Source organism: Podarcis cretensis (assembly GCF_951804945.1).
Source record: "Podarcis cretensis genome assembly, chromosome: 1".
NCBI classification, from domain to species: Eukaryota; Metazoa; Chordata; class Lepidosauria; order Squamata; family Lacertidae; genus Podarcis; species Podarcis cretensis.
In genome coordinates, this window is record NC_137170.1 from 11,720,327 (window position 1) to 11,738,911 (window position 18,585).

An 18,585-nucleotide genomic window follows, 5' to 3' on the forward strand; every position below is an offset into this window, starting at 1 on the left:
GAACCACTGGAAACACCACAGCAACCGTGGGAGAGGGTGGCGCTGGACTTCGTCACTGACCTGCCCAGTTCCAGAGGCAAGACGGCGGTACTGGTGGTGGTGGACTTGTTCACCAAGATGGCGCACTTCATTCCCTGCGCGAAGGTGGCGACGGCGGAACAGACCGCCAAGCTCTTCATCGACCACGTGTTCCGGGCGCATGGGCTGCCGCGGGCCATCCTGTCCGACAGGGGGCGCCAGTTTATTTCCAATTTTTGGCAGAAGCTCCTAGGTATCCTGCGCGTCAAGATCAACCTAGCGTCGGCAAGACATCCACAAACCAACGGCCAGGCCGAGAGGGTCAACGCGATCATGCAGCAGTACCTGAGATGTTATGCAAATCAGCGACCCACAGCTTGGGTGGACTACCTACCGATGGCGGAGTTTGCCTACAACAACACGAAGCATGCGTCGACGGGGGTGACGCCGTTCTTCGCGAACAATGGACGTCATCCCAGGACCTTCCCGGGGTTCGTAGCACCAAGAGAGGGGGAGCCGCAAGAGGCCGACCAGTTCGCTGCAGAACTACAAGAGGTGCACGAGGAGCTGCGGAGACATTTGGAGCTAGCCAAACAAGCATATAAGGTGCAGGCAGACAAAGGCAGAAGAGTGGGAGAGGACATCCAGGTGGGGGACTGGGTGTGGTTAGCGGCCCAGGCGATGCCAACCAAGTCGTTGGCCAAGAAGAAGCTAGGGCACAGGCAGCTAGGACCATACCAGGTGGAGGCTAGGATCAACCCCGTGGCTTTTCGACTGGCCCTCCCCGAAGGTTCCAGAGTCCACCCGGTTTTTCATAGGTCGGTGCTCACTCCCTACAAGGCCCCGCACAGGTTTCAGGAGTCTGAAACAGTACCGCAGCCACGCACAGAGTCCCCTAGGAGGGAGGGATCGCCTAGGGTCGAACCACTCAACGAGGTCACAGAGATCCTGGACTCGAGATGGGGGGAAGAGGGAATAGAATACTTTCTAGTCAGAGAGGGTGCACCAGTCAGTGCCAGTGGGTGGGTGCCGGACTACGCTTTAGACGAACCTCTTTTAAAGGACGAGTTCCATGCCCTTTTCCCACATAGACCCATGCCAGCCGAGTACTTCGATGACTGGCTCTTTACCCCCACATGTTCAGGCAGCACTTTCCACGGCTTTTCTTCAGCCGAGGAAAGAACGCCGAACTCAAACTCGCCCAGGGGATCGTGTTCGGGGGTGGACACAGAGCCCTCTTATTGGTGGGATGAGCAACCAGAGGAAGCCTGGCGCAAGAAATGGCTGAAGGGGCCTTGGCAGGCAGCACCAGACGAAGTAGCAATGGAAGAGGGAACTGCGAACATGTTGGGTGAAGAACCCGAATTCGAACACACGTACACCGAGCTGCCAGCAGAGGTCATGGACGTAGCCGAACTGTACCCTGCATCTACCTCCGAGGAGCTGCAGTTCCCACAACCCGCACCCGATGGGGGGGAGGGGGGAAGGGGGGGCTTCGAGGGGGGGATGGATGTCAGGGGTTCAGGGAGAGAGGCGCAGAGGAGGGAGGAGACCGAGAGTGAGGGAGAAGGATTCCAGCCTGACGAGGAAGAGGACGACAATGACCCGAGATGGTCCATGAGTCCGTCCAGTGAATCGGAGGATTCCCAGAAGGGAGCCCCCCTGGTCAAGCCAAGGGGAGCCCAAGGGGGAAGCAGTCAGGAGCAGGGGAACGTAGGGGGAACCGCCAGTGGGAGTTGGAGATCGAGACCTGCTTCTCCACCGGAACGGAGTGAAGAGGGTGGAGTTACCAGTGTGTCGGGAGGAACAGAACAAGGAGCAGAGGGGGGAAGGAGATCGGGGCAAGACGTCCTGCCGGAAGGGGCGGAAAGCAGTACCGGGAGCAGTGTGGCTGTTGAAAGGAAGGTGAGGAGCAACGTACGCGCGCCAAGTTCAAATGTGGAGGCGCGCGGAAGTGGGGAGAGCTCTGGGGAGGAGCCTGGTGCTAAAGCACGAAGGAGGGGGCAGCAGGCAGGAGAAGACTCAGCCTCTGGGGAGTCCCGGAAAGAGGGAACACAGGGGGGCAGGAAGACCCTGCGGAAAAGGAAGGAGAGGAAAAGGTGGAGCAGCACAAGCCTCTTAAAGTGGTGCAGGGGAGGGACGGACTCAGAGGGGACTTCTAACATCTAAGGGTAACAGATGTGGAGCCACGGAGTTTGGATGTAATGACGACAATGATCTTCAATAAAAGCTTTTGTATATAACTTGGACTGGACTTTGGTCTCTTGTGAGCTGGGACCCAGGGTGGCTCTGACAATATGGTAAAAAATAATGATTAAGAAACAGGTCTCCAAATGCATGTTTGGGTTAAACAGTGGGGGCCTGGGTCTGAAAAGGTTGGAGGCTTTTGATAACTGAATGGCCAGACTTAATAAGCACATGCTGATGACAGAAGCATTTATCTTCACTGTGCCTCTTTCTTTTTACCCTGTTTTTGATACTGCTTTTGAAGCGTTGCCTCGACGCAACTCCAAAACCTCGTTTGTTTCCAAATCTGCTTCTCTTCTTGGTCTTGATAAATATGCGGCATTGCTGCCAAGGCTCCAGAATATCCTTGGCAGCCCACAATAGCAACTGCAAACACAACATACAGTGTTCTGTTGTTTAAAAAAGGTCACAGGGCGCAGGCAGAGAAGTAAGCCGAGCTCAGAGAGCCGTCGTTGTGCGGGGACCTGAACGACCATCAGCAAGCTCTGTCAGCAGGGACCATAGCTGTCAAGTGTCCCTTATTTGAAGGGACAGTCCCTTATTCCAGTCCATGTCCTGCTGCTGTCCCTTATTGATGGATGTGTCCCTTAAATGTCCCTTAAATGATGTCCCTTAAATTTCAAAGGAAGCAGCTCCTCTCCCTCCCTCCCTCCCTGCTGGCCAGGGAGGAGGGAGGCTCCAACTGTGTTGCTTGGCTGTGTTGCTCACCCAATAAGAAGTCTAAGAATGACTGGGGGGTGGAGCTTGCATGCCTTGTGTGTGGCTAGTTAATGCAAGCTGAGGGGTTTTTTGAATGCTGGATGCCATTTTGTTGCACATGCTGCTGCAAACTTTGCAGTGCAAACCCAGGCCAGGGAACCATCTTAAGTTGAGGCTGCACAGGCCTTGTGGTGCATGTGATTCAGATTCTATTCATTTGAACCCCTGGTTACAAAGTTGGTTGGACAGTGTTCTCAAAGCTACCAGCATGAGTTTGACCAGACTGCAGGAGGACAGGAAGACTGGAGTGCCTGGAACAGGTGAGGCTGCAGGTCCCTTATTTTGGCTGCAGGTCCCTTATTTTGGCTGCAGGTCCCTTATTTTCAAGGCTGCTGGTCCCTTATTTTGGCTGCAGGTCCCTTATTTTGGCTGCAGGTCCCTTATTTTGGCTGCTGGTCCCTTATTTTGGCTGCTGGTCCCTTATTTTCAAGGCTGCTGGTCCCTTATTTTGGCTGCTGGTCCCTTATTTTGGCTGCAGGTCCCTTATTTTCAAGGCTGCTGGTCCCTTATTTTGGCTGCAGGTCCCTTATTTTGGCTGCTGGTCCCTTATTTTCAAGGCTGCTGGTCCCTTATTTTCAAATCTGTAAGTTGACAGCTATGGCAGGGACGCACAATTTAATGAAAGGAATTGGATTTAGGTGCGCGGATGGGTGGAAACGTAAGGTGACACCCTCTTCTTGTGCATGAGTTAAAGTCATTCTGATGCCATGTTTGCAGTCTGCTCTACTCTCCCAGTGCAAGCCTGTGTGGGTGTGCATCAATGCATAACAGACCAAACCTCAATGCAGGTAGTTTAATACATTTAAAGTTAAATACATATTAAACACGAACTAAATCTGATTTTGTAAAACTGCTGCCAGGTTGCCACTACCTGCGGCAAGGCCTTTTGGGTAGTGACTCAACTGTGGAAAACTCCCCCAGCCTAGGAGAATTATTAACATTCAGGGACTTAAAAAAAAAAAAACTACCACATTCCAGTTCACCCAGGCATTTGATGGCTGAAAAGATCATTGATCCTGGCCACCTTGAAATCATGGTGTGGATATAAGATTGTTTTTAGATGCTCACAGTGTTAAAACATTTTTTAAAAATTATTTTTCAGTGGTGCTGCTTTGCTGCTTGACACCCTCGGCTCCTTTGGGGAGGGAGGGTGGTACTGAAATTTAACGCGTAAAATAAAACATAAATAAATCTTACACACACATATATATATGTGAGAGAGAAAAATGAGCGCAGACAGTTCACTCAGAAAGCAAGCAATCCTGCTCCGAAGTATGAAACCAGTCAGTGTGTCGGATGGGCTATTTTAAAGGAAAGCCGCCTGCGACACGAAACGTGGGCGTCCTGTTCACACGTATCTGGGAAGGGGGTTCACAATTGGGATAATTTCTGAGGACGCCCTTTGGTTAGAAAAGAGAGCCAAAAGCCACCACGCAGACAGACAAAAAAAAGGGGGAATGCCTGCCGCGTTGCATGATGGGACTTGTAGTCTTCAGGCGGGAGAGCAGACCCTTCTATTCAAGATGGAAAGAGAGACAGAGAGCTGTTGCCAGGATACTCTCTCAGTAAACAAAGTGGCGCCATGTCTCAGCTACAGTTCCTGGAGCTGCCCAAGGGACATATAGTGCCTGTAAGTAAGTTTGCATTCCTGGATGTGTCTAGTGACTGTGGAACTTCTTGGGGGTGGGGTGGGGTTTGCAGATATTTCTTTTTTTCTTTTTTTTTTAAAAAAGCCCAAGGTAGGATATGACCAGGTTGGGTCTTGCACCCAGGGCTGAATTTACGTATAAGCTAAACAAGCTATAGCTTAGGGCCCCGCTCTCTTGGGGGTCCCCCCAAAAAATTAAAGGGAAAGAAACCTGGATGTACATTTCCAAAATATAAGATAAAAAAAAACAAATACAATAAATCTTACATACAGCAACAGTGTTTTTGCATTTTTAAGTTTGTTATGAATAAAAAAATCATTTTAAGTTAGAGCTTAATAACTATTTCACTATTAATATACTTCTTCTAAATTGTATTTCAATTCAACAATTACTTTGATAAAACACATATTTTGTTATGTGCAAATGGCTTTAGATACCTATCAGGTCCATAAATTACCATACAGCATATATTCAAAACAAAAAACAGCGACAATTTGTTCTTGACAGAGGACAGCTGGACATATAATTGCCCCATTACCTTCAGTAGCTTAGGGCCTCATCAGACCTCAGTCTGGCCCTGCTTTCACCTTTCATAGCTGGGTCATCGTGCAACCTTCACCTGTCAAAATTCCCTCTTCAAACCCAAATATTAGAGGCGCCCATTCTTGCATCCACAATTCAGGAGCAGTTTTCAGTTTGTGGGTGCTGACGTGCTTCATTTATTTACCTATTGCATTTCTACCCCACCTTTCTACCAAAACCCCCAATAGGGCCTACATTGGGCCCCCGCCCTCTGCCCCTCATTTTACCCTCTCAACAGCCCTGTGAGGTAGGTCAGGCTGAGAGACCATGATGAGCTCCAAGATTGCCCAGTGAACTTCATGGCTGAGTGGGGATTTGAACTCTGGTCTCCCAGGTCCCAGGCAGACACTTTAATCACTGCACCATTTTGGCTGTCTAACCTTTTATGGATCCCCTTCATGGATCACTGCCTTGCCATGGCGAAGGGGCTTGAAGAACTCAGAGAAGCTATGAACTATGCCGAGCAGGGCACCCAAGATGAACAGGTCATAGTGGAGAGTTTTGACCAAACGTGATCCACCTGGAGGAGGAACCGGCAAGCCACTCCAGTATCCCTGCCAAGAAAACTCCATGGACAAAGACAACAGGCATATAAAAGTTATGACGCTGGAAGATGAGCCCCTCAGGTCGGAAGGCGTCCAACATGCTACTGGGGAAGAGCGGAGGGCAAGTACAAGTAGATCCAGAGCTGATGAAGCGGTTGGGCCAAAGCCGAAAGGATGCTCAGTTGCGGATATGCCTGGAAGCGAAAGGAAAGTCCAATGCTGTAAAGAAAAATATTGCATAGGAACCTGGAATGTAAGAACCATGAACATGGGTAAGTTGGAGGTGGTCAAAAATGAGATGGCAAGCCACCTTATGAGAAGAGAAGACTCCCTGGAGAAGACCCTGATGTTGGGAAAGATGGAGGGCACAAGGAGAAGGGGGCGACAGAGGATGAGATGGTTGGATAGTGTTTTCGAGGTTACCAGCATGAGTCTGACCAAGCTGCGGGAGGCAGTGGAAGACAGGAGGGCCTGGCGTTCTCTGGTCCATGGGGTCACGAAGAGTCGGACATGACTAAACGACTAGACAACAACAACAACAACCTTTTATGAATTAAATCTTACTTGAGGAATACAACTGGCTTGCATTATTATTATTATTAGTGGAACCCCCCCAACTGACTGGGTTGTCCCAACCACTCTGGGCAGCTTCCAACGTAATACGTTTCCGAGCACAATTTAAAGTGTTGGTGCTGACCTTTAAAACCCTAAATGGCTTCAGTCCAGTATACCTGAAGGAGCGTCTCCACCCCCATCATTCAGCCCGGACACTGAGATCCACTGCCGAGGGCCTTCTGGCGGATCCCTCATTGCGAGAAGTGAGGTTACAGGGAACCAGGCAGAGGGCCTTCTCAGTAGTGGCACCCGCCCTTTGGAACGCCCTCCCACCAGATGTCAAAGAGAAAAACAACTACCAGACTTTTCGAAGACATCTGAAGGCAGCCCTGTTTAGGGAAGCTTTTAATGTTTAATAGGTTATTGTATTTTAGCGTTCTGTTAGAAGCCGCCCAGAGTGGCTGGGGAAACCCAGCCAGATGGGCGGGGTGTAAATAATAAATTATTATTATTATTATTATTATTATTATTATTATTATTAAACCTCAAACATTAAAAACTTCCCGATACAGGGCTGCCTTCAGATGTTTCCTAATAGCTGTATGCTTATTTATCTCATTGACATATGATGGGAGGACACCCCACAGGTCGGACAACACTATATGTGTTCATATATATTTATTCCACCTTCCATCCCTATCCATAGTGTTTTGATGGTCACAAACTTGAAACAACCAGTCGGCATTGGTTGTTTTTAAATAGGCAGTTGGAAATATTCAGTCAATGTCTTGATTATTATGATTAGGATTATTAGATGGACCACTGGCCTTTATATACACTGGTGGCCAATATTGTGGAAGCCTTTAGGAAAAGTTGTATTTCTAAGGCTTGGTGGCTCACAACATCAGTCTTTTTTTTTTTAGAATAATACTATGAAATAATATCCCTGGAGGTTGCTTGATAATGTCGCAGTGGTTGTTCCAGCCCTGGTTTTGGGTGTACATTGAATCGCCATTCTTCAGAAGCACATGGCATTGGGCTTATCGGTCAGGCTTATGAACTCGCTGGATTTTTAGAGCTGAAAATCGAACATGAAAATGATGAAATGGTTTAATTTAACTCCTTGATACTTGTGTATTCCAAAACGTTTGCAGTTCACGAAAGTTAACCCTGGCTTGTGGTACTGGAAAGATGACAGCCGAAGTCTTGAATTTGCATGGTAAGGATTCAGTGTCCCTTTCTGTCTGACTTTGTTGTGTTTCTGTTTGTGGTTATCGTGATTTCGTATCACTTGCCAGTGAGCTAGTTTATGAAGCGCCTGGCCTTGCAGCATGATTTCCCCCCCTCCCTGCATAGTCCATTAAAATCAATAAAACCAATGGAATCTACGACATTTCCAACAATAGCAGATCATAATCAGCAGGATGAAACCAATACATTTTAGTAAATAGAATCCTTGTTTTCCAAAAGCATGGAGGAACCGAAATGTTTTTTCTTTGCCTCTGAATGGAGGCAAATGTCAGGCCTGATAGAACCCTTGGCAGCGATGGAAGGTGAGAAGAAGTATTCCACAGTAAACAAAGTGACAACTGAAAAGAGCCTGAGTTTGCAGGATGCTGCTCTTTCCAGCTGTGAAAGCATGGAGTAGTATGCCTCATCTCTTCCTAAGTGCAATTGGTCCAAACATACCCATCCTTTCAATCTCTGCAAGAATAAAAATGAAAACATCTCTGTAATTTTGAAGCAGAAGATACCCCACGCTGATTGGTTGAGCATGCTGTGATGTCATAAAGAACCACCTGTCCAATTGCTGAACCTGTTTCCCCCTCGCCTTCGGTATTCATTTTTTTTTTGGGGGGGGATTATTAAGGATGGAGGACGAACAGATCAACTCAGAAATGTTGTGGATGGTGGGGCTTTGGAAAATTAAAAAAACCAAGTATCCTAGCTGAATTATAGTGGGCAGGGGCAATATTGCATCCTAAACTGGCATTGGACTTGCTGCCATTCCTCTCTGCTGGGCTCACTCTGTGGTTGAGAGACGCATGGTGAGGTCTCTTTCCTGTGTAGATGTATGAATTGCCACTGCCATTACCGAAAACCCCCCTCTGTTTGGTATTGCAGTGCTCAGCCTAAGGAGGAAGATAAGGAAGTGGAGAAGAAGTCAAAGAAAGGGAAAACCATCCACTTCCAAGAGACGGCCACAAAAACGCCAGACAGGTGACCCAGTTTAAAAATCAGCAGAGCTCGAAATGCCCAGACTATAGTCTGTGATCTTGGCAAGGGTGTAAGAAGTCCTGGATTCAAATCCCACGCAAATCCTGTATTTGGGGAAGGGAAGGGGAAGAGACTGGACGTACCTTTGGGGATGGAACATAGCTCAATGCAGAAGGCCCTCGGTTTGATCCCCAGCAAAGACCAAGGCCTGAGATCTTGGAGAGCTGCTGCCTGCCAGGGTAGGCAGTATTGGGCTAGATGGAGAAATGGTCTGAGCCTGACCTGGATGGTAAGGGAATCCCACCGATGTCACCAATTTATTTTTTAAAAAATAAAATGATTGGTTTTAAAAAGTTCTCCTTTGTGACTCTTGAGACAGGAGTTCCAATTCATTCTAGGTAGAGTGAGGTGGCCTGCCTCTTGTGCACCATTAAAGGGAAGCAAATGGTCAATTATTTGGTCTATTATTATATTGTTGCCATTGCCACGGGGGTTGCCATTTGGATTTTGTGCCCCAGTGTCATGGGCCACCTCTGTGCCTGCTTAGCAACAAATGTGTTTGGGCAAGCTGCTTGTTTGAAGTCACTTCCCTGTCTGTAAAATGGGAACAATAGCAACACAACATCACAGGCCTGCTTTTTTGCTGATGGCTACACCATACATACATCTGATGTATCTCCCCTCCCCTCTTCTGCACCTGCATCCCATAATGCCTTAGCTACAATTGATCATTTGAGGATCCACACCCTCAAATATGAGAAAGAACGGGTCCACAGGCCATCTGCATCGGTAGGATGGGAAGACGGCTGCACAAACTGGGCCATTTTCATCACTGCGTCTTGCAAAGAGTTTCCCCTCCAGGTCACATCCACACCATACATTCAAAGCCCTCTTATGCTACTTCAATCAATCCTGGTTTCCCCCAAAGAATTCTGGGGACTGTAGTTGCTAGGAATCCCCTCTTGGAACTACAGTTCCCAACACCCTCAAACTACAGTTCCCAGGATTCTTGGGGGAGGGAGCTATGGCTGTTAAAGTGGTATGACAGTGCTTTAAATGCGTGTTGTGGATATTAAAGGCTCGAGAGACCAGTAAGGAAGCTTCATGTGCCCATAGAATTCTGCCTTTGTTTTCAACGTAATCAAGGTTACCTGGAAAGAGAACATGCCAGAGTTTAGCTCCAGAGTTGCCTTGGCATGTGTCCAATTAAATGAAATGCAAGTCCTACGCACCCTCCATTTTATCTGCAGACCGGATCCTGTTTTTTTCCGAGATATCTTTGCCGTACGGAGAAGTATCCAAGAAGATAAGTCGCCCCGGCTGTTGAGGCGATTGCAAAAGGAGCTGATTTCCCTAGAAGACGTTAAGTGTAAGTGTGGGTGCTAAATTGTCAAGTTGTTGTTGTTTAGTCGTTTAGTCGTGTCCGACTCTTCGTGACCCCATGGACCAGAGAACGCCAGGCACTCCTGTCCTCCACTGCCCCCCGCAGCTTGGTCAGACTCATGCTGGTAACCTCGAAAACACTATCCAACCATCTCGTCCTCTGTCGCCCCCTTCTCCTTGGAATTGTCAAGTTAGTTGCAGCTTATTGATCTTCTCCGCCATCCTTGAGATTGTTCCAAGGGTTGCTGATTTCAGTGTTATCCCGAGTCAACAGCACTTGTTTACTTGGCCTAAATGGCTTGTGTCCAGCATACCTAAGAATCATAAAAATCAAAGAAATAGCTTCTTTGTCCCTTCCAGCTGTGGGAGCCAAGAGCATCGTCCACCTTAACAGTCTGGCACAGAACCAGCAACGGCAGTCCTATGCGCTACAGACCAAACAGGGAGTGGGTGTTTTGCAGAAAGGCTCCAGTCATGGAAATAACTTGAGTCATGCAAGATTTCCAGTCCATATGGAGCAAGGGAAGGCAGAAAGGCAGCCTCCTCTTCTATATCGCATCATGGTGCCAGTCTCTTCTTTCATAATGGCATCTTCATAGCATTGGTTACAACATTTTACTACCTCTGATTGCACAAATGGGCTTCGTTATGGTTTTTGCCCAACACATGTAGGTGTGGCTGAGGGTTTGACAAATGTTTCTTAATGGACTGGCGAGTGGCAGTGTTTCACTTGGTCATCTGGAAATCTCTCTGTTTCTCTGCCTCTCCTGCCATTGGGATGTGATGTGAATCGGAGCGTATGGGAAGAGCAGAGAAGGTGCAGTAAGCCTGAATCTCGGGAGACTCAAAGAGTACTGCATTTTGCAGTATTGAAAACAATAGGGGACTGAGCTGGAGGGGACATTTATTACCGTATTTCTTGCTCTATAAGACGCACCAGACCACAAGACGCACCTAGTTTTTGTTTTTGTTTTATAAAATATTTATTTGTTTTTCCAAATACAAAAACAAAGAAAAAACATACACCAAAAACAGTACACTAAATAAAAACAAAAAATCCAATTTTCAGACTCATGTTTACAGAACCTTCTTTCTTGGCCTCCTCACGCCTCCCTTTTTTGTGTTCCTCTTTGTCCAATCAGATACAGCAAATCCTTACCCTTCTTCAAAACTCATTTCTAATTATTATAATTACTTCTATTATGTCTCCAATCTTTCCTCCTTATAATTGAACACCTTTATCATATTATTTACTTTGACATAATATAGCCTTATTTTTTAACCCTTTTTCTATTACCTTCTTTGCATTTATTTTTTTTAACACTGTACCACTGATGCCATATTATTTCATATCCAGCATCATTTTAGCATTCATACACTTTACAATGTTTCTGCAGATAATTCTTGAACTTCTTCCAGTCCTCTTCCACCGCTTCTTCTCCCAGGTCTCGGATTCTGCCAGTCATTTCTGCCAATTCCATATAGTCTATTACTTGCATCTGCCATTCTTCCAAGGTGGGCAAATCTTGTGTCTTCCAGTACTTTGCGATAAGTATTCTTGCTGCTGTTGTCGCATACATAAAAAACGTTCTATCTTTCTTTAACACCAATTGGCCGACTATGCCCAAGAGAAAGGCCTCTGGTTTCTTAGGGAAGGTATATTTAAATACCTTTTTCAGTTCATTATATATCATCTCCCAGAAAGCCTTAATCTTCGGGCACGTCCACCAAAGATGATAAAATGTACCCTCAGTTTCTTTACATTTCCAACACTTGTTATCAGGCAGGTTATAAATTTTTGCAAGCTTGGCTGGGGTCATGTACCACCTATAAATCATTTTCATAATATTCTCTCTTAAGGCATTACATGCCGTAAACTTCATATTGGTGGAAGACGCACCTAGTTTTTGGAGGAGGAAAACAAGAAAAAAAATATTCTGAATCTCAAGCCAGAACAGCAAGAGGGATCGCTGCGCAGTGAAAGCAGCAATCCCTCTTGCTGTTCTGGCTTCTGGGATAGCTGCGCAGCCTTCAGTCGCTCCATAAGACGCACACACATTTCCCTTTACTTTTTAGTAGGGAAAAAGTGAGTCTTATAGAGCAAAAAATACGGTAACTAGGGTTACCATACGTCTGGGGTGGAAATTGCAAAAATGCCCAGGAAAACCCGAACTTCTGGCAATCTATTTCAGCAGTGTCATTTTTGGCAAGCTCAACAACTCTGCCCAAAAAATGCTCAACAACTTTTCTGTCCAGATTTTCACTGTTTGAAACATGGTGGCAACCCTAATTAAAACATGCATGTCCCACCTTTCTTCCAGAAGCTCAAGGTAGCGCAGCACAACAACAGTCTTGCAGGGGTAGGTGAGGCTGAGAGAGAGACTGACTGGTTACTCAGTGTCTTTCGTGGCTGAACAATTTGGTCCTGGGTCTCTCGGCTTTTACTCTTGAGCCTTCAAACACTACACTACTCTGGCTTCGCCTGAAGGCATACGTAGCTGCTTTTGTATATTCGCGAACAAAGCAGGTATTACAAAGGCACTATTTCAGTGCACTTTTGTTTGACTAAAGCTGGTTAATGCTTGGGAAAGTGCAGAGCAGGTAAGCACAATGAATGCAGCAGTGCACCTAAAATCATTCTCATGTGCTGCAGGTATACACCTACCCAGAGCAGACTGTTCAAAATGCAGGGTGAGGGAGAAGGAAGTGGGCATGTACCGTATTTTTCGCTCTATAAGACGCACCAGACCACAAGACGCACCTAGTTTTTGGAGGAGGAAAACAAGAAAAAAAATATTCTGAATCTCAGAAGCCAGAACAGCAAGAGGGCTTGCTGTGCAGCGAAAGCAGTGATCCCTCTTGCTGTTCTGGCTTCTGGCATAGCTGCACAGCCTGCATTCGCTCCATAAGACGCACACACATTTCTCCTTACTTTTTAGGAGGGAAAAAGTGAGTCTTATAGAGCAAAAAATGCGGTATTTTCCCTCTCATCAGAAACTCCCTGCCTATCCTTCTCTCTGTTGTGTGGCCTTTCAGCTTCCTATGCCTGGCATGTAAGCCCCCTTACATTTCTTTGTAAACAAGGTGTGGTATAAATCGCTAAATCAGCTGTAACAGTAATAATAATTTCTAAGCTCATTGTTTTCCTCTAGCATTTTAATGGTATGGCCCTAGGAGGACTGCCTTGCATTTTTTCTTTGAAAAGTTGGGTCAGCTTCTAAAAATGTTGCAAGACCTTAAATTTGGACTGGGATTCTGGAAATCTTTATAGACAGGAAAGACTGTCCTCGCATAGGTTAATCCACCGTAGACAAGTTGTCAAAATGTGCTAGAAGAAGCCGTGTTGTTACGGAGATGGAAAACTCTGTGTTTGGGTAATAGGACTTCAGAGCAGACTGCAGGTGGGAGCAAACATGATTTAATGTTCCTCCATACAAAAAAGAAGAAGAAAACCCCCCTCCACACTTCATGTAGAAAAATAGATGATGAGGAGAAGGCCCGACTAGTACTCTGTGTGTGTGTTTTTAAGCACATTTCCCCCTTCAAAGGATTATAGGCACTGTTGATACATTTCCCAGCAACCCTTAACACACTACTGTGCCCAGAATTCTTTGAAGGTTGTGTCTGTGTGCTTTGGCTGTGCTTCAAAGGCATGATGTGCCTACAGCCATTAAGAACCAAAATAGATGTAATTTGCATTTTTACAAACATGTGCATTAAATGCAAAAAAAGCCCTAGTATTAATTTGGCCCTTTTCTCTGACTTGTTAGATTTCTATATTCAGGGACTGCTTTTGTACAGAGGAGCTTTCAGTCAAGTGAGTCTCACCTGCAGTCTAAAGGTGAACCACCCAGACGCATTTTTACCGCCTCCACGAAAACTAGACCTGGGCGACTTGCTTATTCCTCTTGGGTCATGCCTGATGCAGCTTTGATAAACTCCAAGCCTGCCACAATAGTGACGTGCATCCACCACTCCACACATCTCCTGGTGCAAACTCAGTGGCAGAGTTTTCCGGGTAGAATCCCTGGGATTACTGACGGAGCCCTACACCCAAACCGCACCCACTTCTGTTCTCCCTGGAAGGAGGCATGCTGTTATCTTAAGGTGAAACAAAGCAGGGCAAATAAAACCAACCCAAATTTAATGGGCTGTTTTCCTTACTCCCGTCTCAAGTTACACCAATCCCTTATAGGGCAGTCCTAAACCTGTCTACTTGGAGATGAGTGAATTCCATGTGATTTGTTCTTAGTAAGCGTGTTTTAGGATTCCATGTGATTTGTTTAGGGAAGTTTTTAATATTTAATGCTGTACTGTTTTTAACACTTGATTGGGAGCCACCCAGAGTGGCTGGGGAAACTCAGCCTGATGGGGGGGGGGAATGAATAATAAATTATTATTATTATTCCCCAACCCCTTGCATAGTTCCTTCTTTCTCTGCCCCTTTTCTTAAACTGGTTGTTGCTGGCATCTGCCTGTCTTGGGAGACAAAGGAGGAGTGCGCGTTTGAGGGGTGAAGTCAAAATGTTGGAAAGTTACAGCTCCTGCTTTGGGTATAGAGACCGATATGGGAGAGACATGTTTTGTTGCAGCTGGGGCAGAGGAAGGCATCCGGTTGTTTCTTCACTCGGCGCTTCTCCCAGTGGTCATTCCCCCCCAGTCACTGCTATGGATGCACAGCCTGTCTGTCTGTCTCCAGGCATTGCAGTTGTCTGCAAGGGATTCCCACACGGTGGGGTTGATATTACCAGTCTTAATGTCATGTTTGCAGACATTTTTGTAACACAGAGTTGGTCTGCCAACTGGCTTGGTGCCTGTAGCCAGCTCCGCTTAGAGCACATCCTTGGGGATCCTGCCATCTTCCATTCTGCCGACATGGCCAAGCCTAACGGTCAAAACAAATCAGAACTGGAAGCAAGTTCAGCGAATGTGGTTTTCCATAAGTTTGACAAGGACCGGAGAGACTTGGGTTCAAATCCTCCCAGGTGTAAAGCTCACTGGGTGATTTGGGGACAGTAATTTATTCACAGCTTAGTTCACAGGGCTAGAGGGGGGAATAAAATGGGTGGACCACCCTGAGCTCCGTGGAGGAAGTTTAGTTTAAAAATATAGGCAAACAAAACTTGATTTATGTAAAAAACCTTCTCTGAGATAGTTTGCAGACACTTTGCAGGGCTGGACAAGAATGCAATGCTACAGATTTTTAAAATTTCCACTTTGAATGTTTTCAGACGCTGCCCTGTTTCTGGCCCACGAAGACGATTCCTTTCGCATCCATTCTTTCTCTTTAGTTATGAGGTATGCCATTTGGTATTTGCATTTCACAGTGGGATGTTTTCACTTCATTTTTTTAAAAAAAGAAATATATATTTTACGGCACCTTGTAAAAACCAAGTCAGATGTTAGTGGAGAGGTTGCCAAATCCTGTGTCATGAAGACCTGAATTCTGAAAGATATCTTTTGGCATATATACAATTCCGTGAGAGGGGAAATGTCAGAAATCACAACCATCACATCCTCTGACAAGTAACTTTGCAGCTGCTTCTCGTTACACTTCCATTTTAAGTATGAAATGGGGCTGTTGCAGAAATCTTAGTCAATCATATGAGCAGACCTGGGATTGTCCGGGTCAGCACTTCACCTGCAACAGGAGATTAATAAGGGATCTGGGTTAATATATGTGCTGCTTTTAGCATTGCAAAGCAGGGCTGGGGAACATCAGGCCTGGGGGCCAAATGTGGCCCTCCACGGCTTTCTGTGTGGTCCTTGAAACACTCAGTGGCGTAGCGTGGGTTGTCAGCACCCGGGGCAAGGCAAGTAATTTGCGCCCCCTAACCCGTGGATTTGCGCCCCCTAACCCGTGGATTGGGACGCAGGTGGCGCTGTGGGTTAAAGCCTCAGCGCCTAGGGCTTGCCGATCGAAAGGTCGGCGGTTCGAATCCCTGCGGCGGGGTGCGCTCCCGCTGCTCGGTCCCAGCGCCTGCCAACCTAGCAGTTCGAAAGCACCTCCGGGTGCAAGTAGATAAATAGGGACCGCTTACCAGCGGGAAGGTAAACGGCGTTTCCGTGTGCGGCTCTGGCTCTGGCCAGAGCAGCGATGTCACGCTGGCCACGTGACCCGGAAGTGTCTCCGGACAGCGCTGGCCCCTGGCCTCTTGAGTGAGATGGGCGCACAACCCCAGAGTCTGTCAAGACTGGCCCGTACGGGCAGGGGTACCTTTACCTTTACCTTTAACTCGTGGATTTGCGCCCCCTAACCCTAACCCCCATATGTTGTGCCCGGTGCGGCTGGCCCCCCTGCACCCCCCACGCTACGCCACTGGAAACACTTGCCAGAGTACTTCTCAGTTGGTTAGAGTGTGGTGCTGATAATGTCAAGGTTGCAGGTTCGATCTCTGTATGGGGCATCTTCAGATTCCAGCATTGCAGGGGGTTGGACTAGATGACCCTCAGGGTCCCTTTCAGCCCTACAGTTCTAAGGTTTTATGATTCTCCTCTCCCCAGACCACACCTTTCACTGGCTCAATGTTTTTGCCTGCTTGGAATTATTTGCATCCCACTCACCCCTGCCCCCACCAGCCTTGTTCCAAGGACCTCAGACCACATGCATTATTCCCACCTCTTATTATTCCCACATCTTCACAAAAACCCTGCGAGGTAGGTTAGGCTAAGAGAGAATGGCTATCCCAAGGTCATGCAGTAAGCTTTGTGGGTTAAGAGAGAGCCAGTGTGGTGTAGTGGTTAAGAGTGGTAGTCTCGTAATCTGGGGAACCGGGTTCAAGTCTCCGCTCCTCCACATGCAGCTGCTGGGTGACCTTGGGCTAGTCACGCTTCTTTGAAGTCTCTCAGCCCCACTCACCTCACAGAGTGTTTCTTGTGGGGGAGGAAGGGAAAGGAGATTGTTAGCCGCTTTGAGATTCCTGAAGGGGAGTGAAAGGCGGGATATCAAATCCAAACTCTTCTTCTTCTTCTTAAGTGGGAATGACGATGATTGGGAGGGCCAATTAATTATCCCTTATTCTAAAATCCCATTATGGTTAAGTGACCCTCTGGGACTTCACACATAATAGGCTGCTGGGATAGCTCAGTTGATAGACCAGGAGACCTTTAATCTTAGGGTCAAGGGTTTGAGCCCCACGTTGGGCATGAACGTTGGGTATTGTGAAGGGTAAAGGGAAAGGTAAAGGGACCCCTGACCATTAGGTCCAGTCGCAGACGACTCTGGGGTTGCGGCGCTCATCTCGCTTTATTGGCCAAGGGAGCCGGTGTACAGCTTCTGGATCATGTGGCCAGCATGACTAAGCCGCTTCTGGCGAACCAGAGCAGCACACGGAAACGCCGTTTACCTTCCCTATTTATCTACTTGCACTTGGACTTGCTTTTGAACTGCTAGGTTGGCAGGAGCTGGGACCGAGCAACGGGAGCTCACCCCGTTGCGGGGATTCAAACTGCCGACCTTCTGATCAGCAACTCCTAGGCTCTGTGGTTTAACCCACAGCGCCACCCGTGTCCCTATCGTGAAAGGTACCCAGGTGCCATTGCCCAGTGGGCTGCATTTAGCAAAAGAAAACTGCTCCCTTGTGAAGAAGTTTACATGGGTGACGTGGTGTTTTGCTCTGTTTTTAAAATCTGCTCTAGGTGCCGGCAGCTAGATGATTTTCTCATGGCTCTGCTGTACTATCTGAATTTTTATCTGGAAAAAATAGCCTTGGAGATGAAACCCAAATCTTTCATGGGGTGAGTAAAATCGCTTGGATGTGTGTCTTAAGCGGAGTCTCGTCATGTTTAGAAAGCGCTATTGCTCTGTATATTCAGTGTCGGTGTGCTTTGCTTCAAGACCCAATTTGTGCTGGTTGGAAAGATCACAAGCCACGAGGCCTCAAGCCTTGGAGAGTTGCCGGTGCTCAGGGGACTAATGGGTGAATAGTCTGAAGTTGACCATTTCCTGTGATTCTGCGGGACACCTGTCAAGTCCCTGGAGCTATTTGAGCCCAGTGTTCTTCAGTCTCCTCTGACTGGTTCCATCCTTCTTTCCTGGGTTGTTTCTGACTTTCTTCCTCCACAAGGAGACTTGAGTCAGTGCGTCTCAGCATTTTCAGGTCAGCCCCACCTCTCCTGTTCTCCTTCATGGCTGCGTTTGAGGTCAGTTCTGCATCGGTGGATGTGGCCTAAGACCAGCAGAAGCTGGGGTGGTGGGTGTTGCACGAACTGTTGAAAAGTGGACAGAACTGAGAGCCAATGTGGTGTAGTGGTAGACTCGTGATCATAGAATCATAGAATCATAGAGTTGGAAGAGACTACAAGGGCCATCGAGTCCAACCCCCTGCCAAGCAGGAAACACCATCAGAGCACTCCTGACATATGGTTGTCAAGCCTCTGCTTAAAGACCTCCAAAGAAGGAGAATCCACCACACTCCTTGGCAGCAAATTCCACTGTGATCTGGTGAACCAGGTTCGATTCCCTGCTCCTCCACATGCAGCTGCTAGGTGACCTTGGGCTAGTCACACTTCTTTGAAGTCTCTCAGACTCACTCACCTCACAGAGTGTTTATTGTGGGGGAGGAAGGGGAAGGAGAATGTTAGCCGTTTTGAGACTCCTTTGGGTAGTGATAAAGCAAGATATCAAATCC

General features: G+C 47.2%; 1 protein-coding gene across 1 annotated transcript in view; it reads left to right on the forward strand.

Moving 5' to 3' along the window:
• Nucleotides 1-18,585, forward strand: part of PPP1R36 (protein phosphatase 1 regulatory subunit 36) — a gene marked incomplete at its 5' end in the record, with an annotated part of 78,933 nt that overhangs the window by 46,300 nt on the left and 14,048 nt on the right. Inside the window, 5 exons of the mRNA XM_079991194.1 lie at nt 7,510-7,574; nt 8,480-8,575; nt 9,823-9,941; nt 15,187-15,253; nt 17,594-17,692. Of these exons, the coding sequence (XP_079847320.1) occupies nt 7,510-7,574; nt 8,480-8,575; nt 9,823-9,941; nt 15,187-15,253; nt 17,594-17,692 (446 nt within the window). The remainder of the gene's footprint in view (nt 1-7,509; nt 7,575-8,479; nt 8,576-9,822; nt 9,942-15,186; nt 15,254-17,593; nt 17,693-18,585) is intronic.